Source organism: Phoxinus phoxinus (assembly GCF_949152265.1).
Source record: "Phoxinus phoxinus genome assembly, chromosome: 5".
Classification (NCBI taxonomy): Eukaryota; Metazoa; Chordata; class Actinopteri; order Cypriniformes; family Leuciscidae; genus Phoxinus; species Phoxinus phoxinus.
In genome coordinates this window covers 15,558,522-15,577,935 of record NC_136880.1, presented here as the reverse complement: position 1 = coordinate 15,577,935, position 19,414 = coordinate 15,558,522, and the positions used below count along the sequence as shown (strand labels likewise).

At 40.6% G+C, this 19,414-nt stretch overlaps 1 protein-coding gene across 15 annotated transcripts in view; it reads right to left on the bottom strand.

The window, feature by feature from the left end:
* Nucleotides 1-10,157: 10,157 nt before the first annotated feature.
* The window catches only part of tnk2b (tyrosine kinase, non-receptor, 2b), a gene marked incomplete at its 3' end in the record, with an annotated part of 84,767 nt that continues 75,510 nt past the window's right edge, over nucleotides 10,158-19,414 (bottom strand). For 6 of the 15 annotated variants that reach the window (XM_079614166.1, XM_079614165.1, XM_079614161.1 and 3 more), the window contains 5 exons: nucleotides 18,099-18,143; nucleotides 14,286-15,682; nucleotides 13,321-13,416; nucleotides 12,079-12,206; nucleotides 10,158-11,194 (listed from right to left, as the gene is read on the bottom strand). In XM_079614166.1, coding sequence (XP_079470292.1) covers nucleotides 11,188-11,194; nucleotides 12,079-12,206; nucleotides 13,321-13,416; nucleotides 14,286-15,682; nucleotides 18,099-18,143 — 1,673 coding nt within the window. Of the gene's footprint in view, nucleotides 11,195-12,074; nucleotides 12,207-13,320; nucleotides 13,417-14,285; nucleotides 15,683-18,098; nucleotides 18,144-19,414 lie in introns of those variants that run through there. The other 9 variants (XM_079614156.1, XM_079614154.1, XM_079614155.1 and 6 more) reach the window with 4 other exon arrangements.

Below are 19,414 nucleotides of genomic sequence, written 5' to 3'. Positions count from 1 at the left end.
TCTGATATATAGCAATTGTAAGTCGCTTTGGATAAAAGCGTCAGCTAAATGAATAAATGTCAAGATAACCAAGGTTAACATAATCAGGGGTCATAGTGGCCCTCGGAAATTCTTCCCATAAAAAGTTCACCCATATCAACAAACTTTGTTTGGAAATTATTGTATAGAGAGGTAACATTCATTGAGGAAAGTATGTCTTTATCCAGATTTCCACTAGTATCCCTAAGGTAACTGGAAAAGGATGTTACTAAAGACCTCAAAACAAAGTCCACAAAATAGGACAGTAGCTGAATTGGACTTTGGGCAAAATGTAAAACACAGGCTTAGTAGGAGAACAATTGAAAAGATATTGTAATTCTTTATCAGAAATCAAACCACCCAGGTGTTTTAGTCGAGCAAAATTACTTAACCACCATCTTTATCAGCAGGTATATAACCACTGTGACCTTATCTCTACACAATTTATAGAGAGCATCTTTTTCAGATGTCAACAGATTGAACTTTTTTTCAGGAGAATCATAAATTAACTTGTCAACATCTCTTACCACCAATCTGCAGAAAGTATTAATCGAAGGGTTCGTGACATGAGGGAAAAAGGTGCTCTTAGGCTTAAATTTCAACCGACCACTACAGGTAGACACATTTTCTGGATCTATTCTCGTGTATGTTCATAGAAACATTTCAATCTTAAAGATTAAAGACATTTTCGTAACAAAGGGATCTGTAGTTCTGGTAGGAACAAAACTCAACCCTTTGTTCAAGAGACTTACTTCATGGGGTTGGAGTTCTTTGTCAGTGAGATTAAAGATCAAATTGTCATTTGGCTAGACCTGTGATGTTCCTCCTCTTACCAGCCCAGCTCCAATGGGCCTTCTTCATCGCAGTTGGTAACGACATGCAATTTTCCGATAACGATCAGTTAAAAAACCTGCATCTGTCCCCACTGGAGGCTGAGGTGTAAGAGGTTTCATCTTGAAAATGGACCTTGCATAATGGTTTGGTAGAAATGCCACCTCATTTAAGCCAATTATATACTTTGCTTTCTTTGTAATCGATGGTGTCCCTATGAAACTTTCGTATCTTCTTTTGTTGAAGAACTTTCATGAATTCGAAGAGACGAATTAAGAAGCTTTAATTGTAGTTTGAAGTCAGCTTCACTGTGAGAGGAAACAATTGAAGCTCTGGTTTCAGCAATTCTTTTATCTTCTTTAATTATTTCTGTTTATATTCAACAACTAAGAGAATGATATCTAAAGAGGCCTTATTCAGTCCTTTGAGTTCAGAAATGAAAAAGGTGATCAACAATAACTGGCATATCATACAAAGAGACTGTGAATTGTCAGGTTTGTTTATTGATCCACCACTTTGTGTCTACTTTAGTGCTCCAGGAATCCAAACACACATGAGTGCCATTAGGAGACAATATTAAAGTTTGCAAAAGATTCTCTTTCTGATTTTGAGTTCCTAGGCATTGAGTGGGTTCTGTCTCGTAGGAGAGGGGTAACAGTCATACAAAACTTACAAATAGAGTCTTTTAGAGTCATTAACCCCCATTGGAATTAATGAAAAGATGGAGGATCTTGCATGTTTTCTTTAAAGTCCCCATGTGGTGACAATCCAGCTTTTAATATTGTTTAAATGACTACGTGGTGTTTTAATATGCTTTAAGACAAACAACGTACAAATACATAAGTCAACACCATTGCTGAGTATTTTCTCCTCAAAACTGCAGTGAACCGAAGCAGTCTCAAAAACACATCGTTGGTGTTTCTGACGTCACAAACTACCTTGTCAACGAGTGGATCTCTGAGCTGGTGTGAGTGATTGGAGGCGGGGCTAATTTGCATATTCATAGTATCACATATACTAAATGAGGCAAGGGTGTTGAGTTACATTCAAGCGATTTTAAGGCATGGATAATTGTTTTCAAGGAAAAAAAAAAAAAACTTAAAATGAATTTTGGTGATCAAAGATTAGTTTTAGGTGATAACTTTATTTTTTTTTATTTTTTATTATTAGTTTTGGTAATTCCCCATCATTGTTTAACCTCAGCTGGTAACAATTTGTAATTGTGCTTACAAAAGAGTGACGTTGCTGTTTGTTCTATGAGCACTGTAGAAAAAAACTATAACAACACAGAAACAGAAATTGTAAGTAGAGTGGCCAAAGGGGTGGCCAAGCTTAGGTCAATAGTGGTCACAACCACCTCCAAGTTCTGCCCCCGGGCACCACAAGGGTCTGTTCACTTGCAGAACGCAAGCTTCATAAGTCTGAAGTAGTGAGTTTAGGAATAGGGGAGCAGAGCAAACATCAGTGCCTTGAATTTGATGCTATTGGCAACCAGTGCAAATTGATGAAGAAAGGTGTGATATGCACTTTCTTCGGGTCATTAAAGACCACTCTCGCTGAAGCATTCTGGATCAGTTGCAGTAGTTTGACAGTACCTGCTGGAAGGCATGCCAGGAGAGCAACAATAGTCCAGTTTGGATAGAACAAGAGGTTAGACAAAGAGTTGTGTAGCATGCTCTGGTAGGAAGGGCCTGATCTTCCTAATGTTGTGCAAGGCAAATCTGCCATTCTAGCAATCTGGTCTGTAAAGATTAACTACTGTACTCATCGAATCACAACTCTGAGGTTCCTGGCTGTCCTGGAAGGAGTTATGAATGATGAACCTAGCAGGATGAAGTGTTGGGTTGGCAGAGATCACAAGCTGTTCTGTCTTTGCAATATTCAGTTAAAGGTGGTGGTCCTTTATTCAGTCCAAAATGTTTGTCAGGCACGGTGATATGCAAGCAGCTATTATTGGATCATCTGGGTTAGAGGTAAAGTTGTGATAGGAAAAGCCATGTTTCTGAATGAAAGATCCTAGTTATGTCATGTAGATGGAGAAGAGAAGTGGTCCACGCACTGAGCCCTGAGGCCTTCCAGAAGTTAGAAGCTGCGATTTAGACACTTCACCCCTCTATGACACCCTGAAGGACCTACCTTAGAGGTTAGACTTGAACCACTGGAGTGCAGTTCCTGAGATGCCCATTGTCATGAGGTTTGACAGGAGAATCTGGTGGTTAACCATGTCAAAAGCAGCAGAAAGATCCAGCAAAATTAGATTGATTAGACTTGCCAGTCTAGTGGCCACATTTGAAGCCAGACTGGTTGTTGTCCAGTAGGTTGTTCTGTGTGAGAAAGGTAGAAACTTGTTTGAACATGACTCACTCAAGTGTTTTAGCAATGAATAAAAGAAGGGATACTGGTCTGTAGTTTTCTAAAAGTGCTGGATTTAGAGTGGGTTTCTATGGGGTTATTCGAGCCTTCTTTAAATGCTGTGGGAAAGGGACAAGAGTGAAGAGTGGTGTTGACGATGTGAGTGAGTGCAAGTATTACTGAAGAAGAAATTGCTTGAAGGTGATGAGTGGGAAAAGGATGAAACAGACAGATAGTAGTGTGATTGGAAAGGATGAGTTTGGAGAAGTCTGCCTCCGAGAGCGGAGTGAGGGGAAGGGAGAGTGTGTGTGTGTATTTGCTGTTAAGATGTGTTTGTCAGTTTGTGGTGTGAAGGTTGTTGTTTTATTTATGAAGAATGTGGTAAAGTCTTCAGCTGTTAGAGTTGGAGAAGGAGGGGGAAGACAAAGAATAGAGGAAAAGGTTTTGAAAAGCTTGCGAGAGTCAGACTAATTGTTAATTTTGTTGTAGTGGTATGTCATTTGAGCAGTGGAGATATTTGCAGAGAAGGAAAAGAAAAATGACTAATACAACCAAGGTCTGTGAGATCTTTCAATTTGCACCACTTCCTATCTGCCACCCTGAGTTTAGAACGATGCTCGTGGAGAACATCAGATAGCCAGGAGGCAGATAGTGTGGGAAGGCCTGGATGAAAAGGGGCAAAAGTTGTCTAATAAAGATGTTAGACTGAAGCAAAGATCATCAGTAGCACTGTTAGTATCTAGTGGTGAGAACTGATTAGGAGGAGGAAGTGTGGATAAAACCATGGTGAGCATGAGCAGGTTGCACTCGAAAGGTGACCTGTGGAGTGGAGTGTATGTTGTGTCAGGAGCCAGGTTGAGGTTAAGAGTGAGGAGGAAGTGATCTGAGGTGTGCAGTCGAGTAACCAGCGCATGATCAGTGGAGCAGTAGCATGTGTAAATAAGGACCAGTTGGTTACCTGATTTGTGAGTAGCTGCAGTAGACACCCTCTCTCCATATATACAGTATATAATACTTAATATAAGTTTCAAAAGTTAGTGTAAGTTTGTAATTTAAAGATGATTGTTTTAAAACAATTCAATAGCAAAATTTGCTTATAAGTTATTGAGCTTGCTATTTGAATTGATCGACAGAGGGAAAATTAGATTGCATAAGTCTGTTACCACTCTCAAAAATGCAGCACAGCAAAAAAAAACTTATTTCTCAGGGTTTCAGCAAGGCATTCTGCAAATAAGATGGTTTGTGCATGCTGTAATAATCAGGTTGACAGGTATTAATAATTTGCTGGGGTGTTGGGACCCTGAACAATAGCCCAGGACACAAAGATGAATGGCCTAAGGCTCTGAGAGTCTGATCAACGAGCAGCCAGAACAGAAGCAGAGAGCACAGAACAGGCCGTCTGCTACAGATGCACTTTAAAGGGCCGTTTCATACTTCATGTGGGTTCTTGTGTTATGTACAGTAAGTCAATCATACAAGCATTGATTTCTAAATCAATGAACAATATTCTTCATAAATACCAGTTTTTCCCTGAGGATTTGAGCAGGAATTTAAGATAAATGCCACAATAGTAAAATTGTAAGCTTCATACAGTATGTTCTTTGCTCCAGTGATCAAGGGCTATTTCTTTTAAAGGCATAGCACAGGGGTGAGGGGTGGGGAGGATGGGTTGGGGTAACACTTTCTATGAAGCCGATGCTTATAATGAATTATAGCCCCATTTATAATCATTTATAAGTATTACTATTCTATAAAGATATTTATAAAGACTCATTAAGTCTTCGGCCTGGGGCAGTCATGGGCTAATGGTTAGCGAGTCGGACTGTCAACCCAAAGGTTACTGGTTCGATTTTAGTGCCGGTAGGAAATTACTGAGGTGCCCTTGAACAAGGCACCATAACCCCCAATCGCTTAATCTATATCTCCTCAGCCATATGCATGGTATGCTTAGCAGTTGGAAATTATACTGTAAAAAATGTTGTTGCAGAGTTTGGCTAGTATGTAACATTAAAAAAAAGATTAAAAAGTAACTTTGTATTTATTAATATTTTAGTTTTTTTCCTCATTTTACTAAAGGAATTTACAAATTAATTTTTTTTAATTTACAAATACATTTACAAAACTTAAAATGTATGAGCACATCTTCATGATTTCTTAACATTTGCTTTAGGAAAATTGCATCCTATGTTTTCACTTTCTTTAAAGCCATCAATGATGCATTTATATAGGTAAGTAAATGTATTATCACTCACAATAATTATTTATAAGAAAGCAACATGGCTATTATTAACAATATATTCACTTATGTGACAGAAATAAATCTGAATTACTAAAAAGTCATTGTAACTATTATATAATAACATTATACAGTAGCAATGTTGGTTGCATCGACGCCCCTTTGCTCTCTTCCATTGGTGAGAACCGAAGCCGCCACTGTCCTGATTTGGCGCTGACATCTTGGGACTTGAGTCTGCGCAGTAGCGATCTCGAGACCAGACCTGCGCAGTAGCGATCTCGGGACCAGACCTGCGCAGTAGCGATCTCGAGACCAGACCTGCGCAGTAGCGATCTCGGGACCAGACCTGCGCAGTAGCGATCTCGGGACCAGACCTGCGCAGTAGCGATCTCGGGATCAGACCTGCGCAGTAGCGATCTCGGGACCAGACCTGCGCAGTAGCGATCTCGAGACCAGACCTGCGCAGTAGCGATCTCGGGACCAGACCTGCGCAGTAGCGATCTCGGGATCAGACCTGCGCAGTAGCGATCTCGGGATCAGACCTGCGCAGTAGCGATCTCGGGACCAGACCTGCGCAGTAGCGATCTCGAGACCAGACCTGCGCAGTAGCGATCTCGAGACCAGACCTGCGCAGTAGCGATCTCGAGACCAGACCTGCGCAGTAGCGATCTCGAGATCAGACATGCGCAGTAGCGATCTCGAGACCAGACCTGCGCAGTAGCGATCTCGAGACCAGACCTGCGCAGTAGCGATCTCGAGACCAGACCTGCGCAGTAGCGATCTCGGGATCAGACATGCGCAGTAGCGATCTCGAGACCAGACCTGCGCAGTAGCGATCTCGAGACCAGACCTGCGCAGTAGCGATCTCGAGACCAGACCTGCGCAGTAGCGATCTCGAGACCAGACCTGCGCAGTAGCGATCTCGGGATCAGACCTGCGCAGTAGCGATCTCGAGACCAGACCTGCGCAGTAGCGATCTCGAGACCAGACCTGCGCAGTAGCGATCTCGGGATCAGACCTGCGCAGTAGCGATCTCAAAACCCGACCTGTGCAGTAGCGATCTCGAGACCAGACCTGCGCAGTAGCGATCTCGGGATCAGACCTGCGCAGTAGCGATCTCGAGACCAGACCTGCGCAGTAGCGATCTCGGGATCAGACCTGCGCAGTAGCGTTCTCGAGACCAGACCTGCGCAGTAGCGATCTCGGGATCAGACATGCGCAGTAGCGATCTCGAGACCAGACCTGCGCAGTAGCGATCTCGAGACCAGACCTGCGCAGTAGCGATCTCGGGATCAGACCTGCGCAGTAGCGATCTCGAGACCAGACCTGCGCAGTAGCGATCTCGAGACCAGACCTGCGCAGTAGCGATCTCGAGACCAGACCTGCGCAGTAGTGATCTCGGGATAAGACCTGCGCAGTAGCGATCTCGAGACAAGACCTGCGCAGTAGCGATCTCGAGACCAGACCTGCGCAGTAGCGATCTCGGGATCAGACCTGCGCAGTAGCGATCTCGAGACCAGACCTGCGCAGTAGCGATCTCGGGATCAGACCTGCGCAGTAGCGATCTCGAGACCAGACCTGCGCAGTAACGATCTCGAGACCAGACCTGCGCAGTAGCGATCTCGGGATCAGACCTGCGCAGTAGCGATCTCGAGACCAGACCTGCGCAGTAGCGATCTCGGGATCAGACCTGCGCAGTAGCGATCTCGGGACCAGACCTGCACAGTAGCGGTCTCGAGACCAGACCTGCGCAGTAGCGATCTCGAGACCAGACCTGCGCAGTAGCGATCTCGAGACCAGACCTGCACAGTAGCGATCTCGGGATCAGACCTGCGCAGTAGCGATCTCGAGACCAGACCTGCGCAGTAGCGATCTCGAGACCAGACCTGCGCAGTAGTGAGCAGGAAGTAAAGCCGCGAAATCAACGCCCCGCCCTCACTCTTGCAGAATGCACTCTCACTGCACTTTTCAAGTGGCCTACTGTATGTCTGCTCCGTTCCTCCATTCTGCTCCAATTTTGATGTCTGTGTATTGCAGTACGACAAGAGGTTTGTTAAAATAAAGTAAATACTATCTCGTACGATCCCGAAAAAAAGTTTGTTGGTGCTTCAGTGACTACTTCGCTCAGAGAACCTGTCAATCACAGCGTTACACCACCGTTTCTATAGCATCACGTAACTAACTAAAAACAAACTTATTTTTTTTTTAAAAACACAAACTTATATCAGCGTGATGACAAAACAACAGCAAATGACAGAAACCACCTTTGAAAAAAAGATATTTAAAGTGTCATTTTAAAGTGCAATTGTTAGCCTATTTTTACAAAAACTGCCTCTACGGGGCCATAACGTAAGATACAAGGTAATGGAGCCTTTTATACATTGTTGTGTTTCTTTACAAATAAACAATGGACAAATGGAGTCTTTAAACGCCTCAGATGTAAAGTTATTTCGCTGTCAAAGTGACGCCAAAATGAATGGGAGTCAATGGAATGCTAACAGCAGGTAGTGGGTCCGCTAATCGATGGCGGCGCCCGGGGAAGCTTCAGTTTCCGGCGGATGGATTACCCCATTGGTTTAGACTCACTTCTTCAGACACCAAGTGCAACAACAAGTCCAACAACAAGTGTCCTTTAGGGGATGCAGTGTCTCATTCCCCTTCTCAGGGAACCATGGTTACATGCGTAACATGAGACGTTCTTCCTGGTTCTGTTGGCTTTCACACATCAACATTTCAAAGAATTTCAAAGATTGATCACAGAATGGGGACCTAGTAACATTGCCGGGATCAGTCCCAGAATGCGTCCCTGTGTGAACAAAAGGCAGGGACAATGCCGTAAGGGGTGTGATGTAGGAATGAAGCTGAAATAATTCGCCAGCTTAGAGGAACAGTATACAGTGCTGATTTAAATTTATGATTGAATATGAAAGAAATGCATGAGCATTGTTTCTTGAGAGAGAAATCGCAGATCATAAGCACAGATCATAAGCAAACTTAAGACGCTGTGGAGACATTACACATCACAGCAATCACTTGTCTTTACGGGATGTGTGAACGATTCCAGAAAATCACTGGCAGTGTGAATGAACCAAAAAACGATTCCGGGACAAATCACAGGACACATTATCAGTGTATTACTCATACTTGTACAAATCTATTTAGAGCACCTACATAAATTTAATAAAAAATAAATAATTAAAAAGCAAACTTCTTTATTCGTCATCATTTTGTAGAAAAAACAAAATCTTGCTCCGACCAAAGTGACGCACTTAACGTCATAATTACAGCTTCCCCACTCGTAAATACAAACTTCCCAATAATTAAGGATAAAGTAACGTCATAATGCACTGGGATGAGCTCAGTGAAGGTGACAGATGGAGTGAGAGGAAATTTAGCTGGTTTTAATACAGAGAACTGTCAATATTTAAATATTTAGATGTATTTAAAAAAGTCATTATTTCATCCAATATTTCTATGTAGATAGAGATGCTAGATGAGAGGTTCTATCTGCATGCCTCCTGAGTGACTGTTAGAAAAGTTTCTGCCTACACAACTCAACAACACAACAAACAATTATATTTATGAGCATGACCAGGTGGCATCTGCCAACTTTCTTTTCTTTTCTTTTCTTTTCTTTTTTGGAGAAGAAAAAAAATCTTCAGAATGGATTTTAAAGGCAAAATAATAGAGATGGGAGTACTACAACTCTGGGATAAGAAAGCATTCAAAGAATTATCATAATAATAAATTAACACAAGTGGCATGGGATATGTATAACTTTGCAAATGCACAGTATGGACCGAATTACAAATATGTTTTACTTTAGACAGAATATTTATATAGACAGCTGTCCTCATAGGCATTAGAAAGGCAGTTTGAATAAGCAGCCATGGTGCAGGACAGATGATATACATTCTAGTGCAGGGGGGTTTCAAATTAGAATTTAAAACCCCCGGGTTGTCTGACAAATGTGCGAATTAATCACAAGTAAAAAAAAATTCACAATAAGGCTGTCAAAGTATAATTATTGTTGTCCTATTACCGTATCAATGGGTCTGCATTAATAAAATGTATAGCTGCCTTAATATTTTGGTATTCTTTTGTATCACAATCTTTGAAATGTGTTCGAGAGGAAGAAAGAAAATATGAAGACACTTCCATAGAAAAAGATAAAAAATAATCATTTTAATAAAAAATACATTTATATATTTATATTGTATACTATAAATTTTGCATCATTGTGCTTTTTACAAAACTAGGATACCAAGGTTCTAATTTTTAAAGCTATTTGGAAAATGGAGCTAATGAACATGTGAATGGGAACACAGGGTTATTGGACAACTCACTTTAGTCTACCTAAAATTACAACAGCATAAATGTAAGACTAGGACTAGCTTCCATTCTTGACTGGATCTTCAGATGATCAGCAACAAGGTGAAGAATGGCGTTCCATCACGCACAACACAGCATTTGCCAGGGTAACAAATACTACAAGTCCTGTTCTCAAACTGCCAGGACAAAAGGAGAGGACGGTGGACAACGTACCATGATGAACACAGAAGCAGCATCTATGTGATACCCACACATACGATACTGAGCATTCATAAAGTAAGGGTGCTACAGTCAACACACAACACAGTTAGACTGCCATTCAGTTGTAGAGACTGTCTTATACTTTTAACATTTCTGTGGACTCTTTTACATTTTTGTTTTGTTTTTTGTTATTCGTTGGTCACTGTTCAAGCAGATCTATTCATGAAGACAAGCAGTTTGAAACACCTTACTGCTACTTCTTTTGCATGTGTTGTTGCAACAAAACATTATGATGCCAAAAACACCACATCACTGTGCAACTTTATAGTTGAAACTAATTGAGTCTAGTGCTGTGCCAACAACATTGAAACAAACACGTTAACAGTTGTGATTTGTAAAAAAAAATGAAAAGGTTCAGTCACTTTAATTGTGCTTTGGAGGTTTCCTGATGCATTCTCAAGCGTTTTGTCTTTAAATTTCAGATTGGAAGCATTGTGCAGATAAGAATAAAAATAATAAAACTGTTTTGTGACTTCACTGCCACGCCAGCAACAGTAATTGGTTTAAAATGATTCATGAGCAAAGTACAAAAATAATAATACTAAAAGGCAGAGAGAGGGTCTTAAGTCCGCATGGGAGACAGAGGATGACAGTTCAACATGAAGGGCTTCTTTAACATATAATACATCGATTTAACATACTGAACATACAACATTTGAAATAGGTCAGGTTTCAATAACTCTTACTCTGTTACAAGTGACCCACACAAAACAAATTAAATTAAAAAAAGCAAATGTAAAAGGAACTATTTGAATCAGATGCACATATATAACCAAAACATCTGACAATATATACATACGTACGGCTTTCATAAGTCTGCCTGTTCAACTCTCGTATAAAATTATGAAAAATGAAAAGCAGCACCTTGTTTTCCATCCGTTGCTATCCAATGGAAAATAAAAAGCGGGTTCTTTAAAATTTGACCTGTGTGAACCTGTATTGCACCCTAGAGAGAGATTTGTGGCGGAACAGTCACTGTCTTATGCTTGTATAACACACACACACACACACACACACACGCACGCACGCACGCACGCACGCACGCACACACACACACACAGAGGTAAAATGTGCTAGGATAAGATTCCTGGTTGGCCCTTAGTGTCCCCCTCTGTGCTCTCAACAGTCTTTTAGAGCATGAGGATTTTTCCAATCCATCACCGTCTGCAAAAAAAGAAAATAAAGTAAGAATTGATGCATAGAAATGTTTTGAAAAACTTAAACTAAACTAATACACAAGCAAGATAACAATACAGGATATATGATATAATCAAAAATAGGAGAGATGAAAAATAGGAAAATTAAAAAATAAACATTTAAACAATTAAAAGCTACACAAAAAATGCCAGGAAAGCAACTTGTAATGCAGTCCTGCACAACTAAGTAGTGAAGGTGTAAAAACTTTTTTTCTTTTTACAGGCAGCAATAAATCAAAATGTGCTGACTTTGGAATCACACACACACAACACTGATTTTTTTGTAGACTGAGCCCCCTCTCGGGATGTTTTCTTACAGCAGAAATGTCTACAACAGATGGAAATCGAGGATAGGTACTGAAAGTGATTAGTGATTAGTAAAATGAGTGAGTATTCCCTGGGGTATAATGGTTACATTTAAGATTATTGCCTGAAATTAATGAGTAAATGCAACATGATACAGGTATCAGGAAAACTGCCTGAAGGCTCAGCAAACAAATGAGTCTCTTCTCCTGGTTCGAGGGGTTATTTCCACCGTTGTCTGAGTACGACACACTCAAATGTTGTAACTAATGGCACATTAATTCCATGAAAATGTTTAAGCAGCATGTGACATGACGTTGGAAAGCATCACGTTTGATGAAACAGAATCAGCATTTGTGAGGTGAATTAAAAAGAATATGCCTTAAAATATAATCAGTGTAAGGCAAAAACATTTTGGTCATCTGCTCAATGGAAATACAATAGTTTGGAATTGGGTGAAATGAACATAAGCTTTCTGGAAAATGAAACTCGTGCTGCAGATGAGGAGTTTATAAGGAGAGGTTAAATTATTAGTAGAGGGCAGCTTACCTCAGCTTGACCGAGCCATAGGAGTCCAACAGTTGTGTACTGGCTAACTCCAGATTCCAGTCATACATCTCTAGAATCTTATGACACTCCACCCTCGTCTTCAGCCCCAGACAGAAGAGCTGCTCCACCTGGGGACCAAAGAAGGGAAAATGTAAAAGAGCAATTTAAAGCATTAGGTTCTAAATTAACATCATGGATATACTTCCAAGCTGATTAGATTAAATTACAAATATAGCTGCGAGCAGCAAAAAGGGGCCAATCACAAAAAAGGCACAATAAGTCATGCAAGCATGGTTGGGCATCATGGGAAATCCATAATGTTTTGCCGGCATGGTCTGAAGATGATGCGATTCAATTTTGGTGAAAATTGGACCAATGGTCTAAGAAGAGTTTGAAAAAGTAGGGTTTTAAAGAAAATCAAAACAGCAGATAAGAAGTTCGGCCGACTATTGCAAAATCGGTATTTATGTTCTCGGCATGACCCAAGAAATCTATTGAGACTTAACAATAGGCTAATTTAATCAAAAGTTATTAGCATTTTAGGAAATGTCCCAAAACGTTTTGAGTACCTTCAGGGCATGGTGTCAAAGACACATACAAAGTTCCGTAACGATACGCCAATGTGTTCGTAAAATATATATTTCATGACAAAGTTCAGAATAAGGCAAAATTCAATGGCCGATATGGGAAAATTGGATATCGTTCGACTCCGCATGTTGCACCATATCTAAAGAGACTAGTTTTGTGATTTTTAGCCAAACCGTCCTGAAGTTATAAGCAAAAATTTAACTTTTTTCATATCTCCTAACTACTAGGTGGCACTGCGCCGAAACAGAACAGGTACCCTCAGGTCATGGTTGTCATAACACAAACCAAGTTTGGTCAGAATATATATGCAGAGAATATGGCCTTACGCTCGTTTTGGCAAGCTCTTCTTTGAATTTGTTTGCATCTTATTCGAAAACGGTTTGACGAATCACCTTGAATTCCATACATTTTTGTCAGCCTGGTCTAAAGATGATCCGATTACGTTTTTAAAATTCAAAATGGTGAAATCCAAATTTGCTATGGTGACTGTTCAGACTGTCCTCTATCTGTGTGCCAAATTTCATAACTTTCCCACAAGCAGTTATTATGGGCTGCCATAGACTCAAGAGAGAATAAGAAGACCTTTGGTGCTTGGCCCCTAATTAGATTACAATTAACCAGCCAGTGAATCAAGACAGCTGTGACGGCTGTTACCTTCAAGTAGTGTACAGCCTTTTGCACATTCCAGCTGTGATTCTGTAAAGCCACCTGACACTCTTCAATTGTTACTCCATGGACAGCCTCCTGCACCTAAACAGGGCAAATCCAATTTATGACCTTAAATCCATAGATGGCCAGTAAAGGAGTGCTTTGGAATAATCAGAGAGAATAATGTGAGCCTAATTCAATATTACTTAATTATATAATCTAGTTGTTTAACAGACAGCTCTGTTTCAAAACCTATGAACTGCTTTTCTTTGCTACAGCCTACGCTTATCATATAAAGTAATAAATATGTGTATTTGGCGTGCTGTCCGAGGAGAGGGCTGCAAGCTCAGAATTTCGCCTGAACCCAGAGCAGATGTAATTTGCAAAACAACGCAGAGAATAACAAAAACTATTTTAATTGAACTAAATAAAGAAACCAGTTTGACCACTGGTAGAGTGGTGTGGAGAGTTAAGACAGTGTATTTAGCTTTTAACGATTTAGAATCTGCATGTATCCACACTGAACGCATACAGCCTCTTCCTATATATATATATAATTGCCATTTTCTTCTGCTGTCTTGGATACATTTCCTCAGGGAGCTCACTGCTAAACATTCTGGGATGGTCTTCACCCAAAATGATATCTTAGATTTTGGCCTAAACAATTAAATATGCCTAAAGAGAGAGTTTGCCTTAATGAAGTTATCCATGTAGAAAACTCACTAGATTATGGAACAGAATTATGGCTATCTGCATGCGGCACTATTATAAGATAATTACTCTGGTCAACAACAAGTTCCCTTAATTATGACCTCATGCTGACAGCCCAAGTCACTCATGAATCACTATTCTGACATTCAAAAAGAACATGACTGCTTATGTTGGAAGCACACAACTTTTTCTTAAAGTTCTGAAAGAGAACCACCAGTAATAAAAAATATCTGTTGAATATAAACCTCTAAATTTCTCACCAGTCTGACTCTGTCGTGGTTGCTGGTGCTGTCAGTCCTGTTAAATGAGCCATCAGAGCTAACTCGGCACAGGCTGTGGGAGTTCTTTAGCCCACCTCTAAATCCAGAGCCTGTCAGACTGCTGTTGTTATTGGAGGAGAAATTGGACTTGAGCTCCCCTTGTTGATGGACCATGGGCTTAACAGTGGCTGTGTTTATCTGCTTCTTCTCCTCACCGCTCTCTGCCTCTTTGAAGAACTTATCGTAGCGGTCCAGATATGGAGGCCTCTCAGGCAGGAGGTAGTAATGCGTGTTGCTGACCTTCTTGCCATCACGTACAATAGGCAGAATGCAGGGCCCTTTGGCTTGCTCCTTATCTTTGCCCTGTGCCTGGATGACCTTGGGAGCAGCATATTTGGGATCAGAGGCGAAGCTCTGAGTGGTTGGCATGAGTTTAGCAGGTGAGGTGGAGAGGTAGGATGTGCCGCAGATGGAGGCGGCTGAGCAGAGGCTACTGCGAGTCTGAGGGGAGCCCACATGTGGACTTGGTGTGCGTGAGCCCGACTGAGAGAGGGGGTCTCGTGGGGGAATCTGGGGTGGGCGCTCCATATCCTCAATTCCTGAGACTGGGGAAAGCTCACCAGACCAGCGGGCATAATCGCCACCAGCACGCCTGACTGGACGGGGTGGTATGGGGATGCGTGGCGGTATCTGGGGTTTGTCTTCAGAAAACGTTAGGACAATATGGCGGTGTGTCTCCGGACAAGGGCTGGTAGAGCTCACAGGTACATTGAGGTGCCTCATACACTCCTGCTGCAGCTCTTGGAAGATCTCAGCAGACTGCGAGAAGGTGCAGGCATTATTCTGCCTGCAGGGCAAAAATAAATTGTCTTCTACATGAGGTTTGTACTCACTGGTAGGAGTGCAGGGCGTACATGGAGAGCATGGTTCATCAGCTCCACGTTCCGCACTGTTGATAGAGCTCACTTCAAAGTCATCCTCATCTTGTGCTACATCGTCATAGGCTGGGGGTGGAGGAAGCGGCCGGGCGTCCCAGTCCACCACTGGGGTAGGGTGAAGGGGGCGGGGTAGAGAGCGTGAGGGGCTCTGAGGAGGAGTTCTGTCCAAAATGTTCTCTGCTTCAAGTGCCAGTTTAGCAAGGGTTGGGATCTGGATTTCCATCACAGGAGAGGGTGAAGGTGTGATTGATGGAAACTCCTCTCCAAAGTCTATGAGAGAGACTTCTGTGGGAGTGCTGCCCCCTGGAGTCCGCACACCGTATGTCGAACGATCACCTAATTTGGTAGCAGAGACCCAGGCAGCTGGTTTGAGCTTAAGACCCTTCTTCTTCAAAGAGAGTCGCCGAAGACCTGATGAAGTTTGGTCCTCATCCTCAGCAACAACATCATAGCAAGGTTCTGGTCACATGACAAAAACACAGGCAAACAAATATGAACTGTTGAGCATGAAAAGTAATGTAAAGACAGAGGAACTGTTATAGAGAGAGAAATATTGAGCATACACGATGAAGAGTCATGAAGGTATAGTATATCTCACATTCCTTCAGAGAAATGAATGAAGGTGTCTCATACCCCTTTTTCACCAACATTTGGGTGGGAGCCAGCACTAAGCGATTCAACAAAGGGTCTAGGTTTGGCAGATTCTGTTTACTAATATTATATATAAATTAATGGCTATGATTTTTTTTATTCTACATTTAAATGACAGCTGACTAAAACACCAATGCTTGTGATGGCATTACAGCATCTTTATGCCATTTTTTATTTTATTTTTCTCAAAACTCAGGCCAGTGGTTCATTTTTTTTACTTTCCCAGTCAAAAATTTACCTGAAAATGTCAAACATTTTCATCACAAAAGTAATAAATAAAATGGAATAGTTTTTGTTGTTTTTAACCCATGTAACCTTGTATTATAATAAATAAGGTAATGATACCAAAATTGCATACACCAGCGACAAATCAGACACGCATATATTTGTTATATTTAAGAAATAATCTCCACCTCATAGAATGCAGTGTGTGTTTGTTATATTAATCTGAGTATAAATGGACACAAACTGCCAGAACCATTCTAACCGTGCTCCATATTGGCCATAAAACCTCACAATAGAGGAATTTTCCCAATGGGAAATTCCACCTTTCTCATTGGTCAAGGCAACCCTGAGAGGTGTGACTTTTCCTAGGCTTTATAGATCATCCACACAATTTCCTCTCTCTCTTCCTTCTCCTGGTTGCCGTGCGTGTCCTCTTCGGCCCAGGGCCGGCAGGCCTCAATCTGCACTCCAGCCATGTGCTTCCTCAGGAGAGAGAGAGAACTCTCTTAACTATAACAGAGTCAAACTAACCACGCAAGTTTGTCAATTTCTTCATTCAACGTAGCGGAAATTGATTGCAACTTCAACACCATTGAACTAACTCTAGGAATCATCAAGACCCACTTCAGAACAACAAAGTCCTTCAACTTCAAAGGCAATGCAAGTATCACATATTTGAACTAAACAGAGGGTTAAGATAAGCACCAAAATCCTCTTAACAAGGTGCTTTGAAAACAATAAGCTAATGGTTCTTTTCATGGTTAAATGACTCTTTTCCATAGCTTCATTCCCTGTTTCCGTTCGGTTCCATTCTGTCACTTTCCATTTTACCCATGTATGTGTTTGTTTAGATAAGTTGTGTTTGTGATTTAGTTAGTTAATTAAACTTGTGCAAAATACATATTTGGTTCTGATTCTTTGCTTGCAGCACAGTCAATTGACCCTTCGCAGGGAGCTTGATTGACAGGTGATCTGACCAATCATACTTCGCCATCCGCCATTTTGTCCGACAAAGCCGTCAGGAGAGTTAGTAGATTAACATGGGAGGATTTGAAATTGAAAAGCGAAGTGTACTGATGCCTTTCTGCGGTTAAAACAACATTCCTTCTTATGTTCATTCATGTTTATTTGATGCTATAAATGAACTAATGAAGAGATGATCGGTTCACGAGCAGCTTTAACTGAGGCTCTACAGCGATCTGTCACGACACATTAAAGAGACACAAAACGGTATTTATTGTTTAAATTTCTTTTAAAAAATGACGAAATTTGAAAGGTGAGACTTTGTTTAATATCAAAAGTAACCTGGTCTGTCCTGTCTGTCAGCGTGTTGTCAGTCTCCTCTCTGCTCCGCGATGTATTTTTCACTGCGTGAGAACATGGTGTGGCGTGAGAGCGGCGTAGCTTGTCGGACATAGTAACTAAGGGGTCTTTGCGAACAGTCAATTCCTGGTGTTGTTAGACACTCTCGGTGCTATACATGCCAAGAAATAATTATTTTTCTGTGGCTATGAAGAATACCATATTAATTAAAATAGAAATTTTCTTAGAATTAATCATCAATACTGAGTGTTCACTGGACGAACTGATTCATTGATTGTGATATTAATTTGGCTACATTAAGTTAATCAGATTAACTGATCCAAATATTCATAATTAATCATAACAAGTTACGAATAATTATTCATATTTCATCTTTGAGCTAATTTGCCACACCAGTGTAATCTCACATTTCTTGATTCGGATTTCGAGCATTTCGATTGAGATTTGCAGATCCCCGTTGAGCACCAGCTCCGTAACCAGCATTATGTTGGTGGAAAATAGGTATTATGGGATCAGACGTTTGCCAAAAGTCATATCAGCACATGAGACCACAGCATACACACAACAAACAGATAGAAGCAGAGGGAGAAAGAGAGCAAAAAAAGGCATACAATACAGATGTGCAGTAACTTTGAGGAGGGGTGCTAGGAGTGAACTGAACAGAGTCCACACTTACTCTTAACCAGCAAAGACGGCTGAGGAGGCCGAGGGGGAGGCTCCTCTGTAGAGCAAGCAAGCAAGTGAAAAATAGAAAGCATAAGCAAAGAAATTTTGCAGGTAGAAAAAAAAAAAAGAACATAACAGAAGTGAGAGTGCCCAAAGCATGATGACCTGTATTAAAATAAGAAAAAGCTGGGAAAAAAGTTACAATATTTTTGTTTGGGAATTTAGTTTTTTTAGAGTAAATATTTTTAAAGTAGTGTTTTGGATTACAAGGATTCCACACTTTTTAACCAACACATTTCTTTCTAGCCATTTATAATTACTGGATAAGAATGATTATTATTATTATAATTTTTTTAATTAGAGTCAAACTAATACATCAATAAATTATTCAGAGCATTTTCAGATCTGTGTATGTGCCGTTTACGTTCTGGAGTTTAGCTCAGCAGCATTTACAAATTTAATGATGGATGGACAACAGCTCAGCTGGCTGATTGCTCTCCGTTTATCACTATTATTTCTATTTTTCAGTTTAAGCGGTAATCAGGGCTGCATCTACTGTAAAACAGGTGCAATATTGTTTAATTTAAAGGCATTTATTTTAATTATGACATAGAGAGATGAACTGACCCACAGATTTTGTAGGTAATAGGGCTATCGGTCATTCTTTCTGGCTTGGACTGCTATCTCAACAAGAGCAAACCATTCGAGAGTTCGCTCAAAATTGAGGTGGTCTCATTTAGTGCGGATAGGAGGACAATTGCCATGTTCATATATGCCTACACAAACTTGAACACTGACCACATCCACACACCCCACCAGTCAAATTCTCTAAACAAACCAAGTGTGAAAAAATGCTCTCAGACTGATCTATGAACCAGATCGCTGAAGAGACCATATTCAAAATAACAATTCACTCACAAATTGAACATTACTGTGGCTAACACAAAGTAATTTTACTTTTAACACTATCTAGCCAATGATTTGTTTGTATGCAGAGCATAATAAAAAATAATAATAAAAACATTTAAATGTTTTTTTTGTTGAAAGTAGTCTTATATACACTCACCTAAAGCTGAAATTTTTTTGATAAAAAAATACAGTAAATCAGTAATATTATTATTACAATATTATTAATAAAATAATAGTTTCCCATTTCAATATAGTTAAAATGTAATTTATTCTTTTGCTGGCAAAGCTGAATTTCCAGCCGCCATTATTCCAGTCTTCAGTGTTACATTATCAGTGTTGAAAATTTGTGCAGCTTAAAATGTTGTGGGAAACAACACTTTTTTTCTTTCTTTTTTTTTACATGACTCTGATGAATAG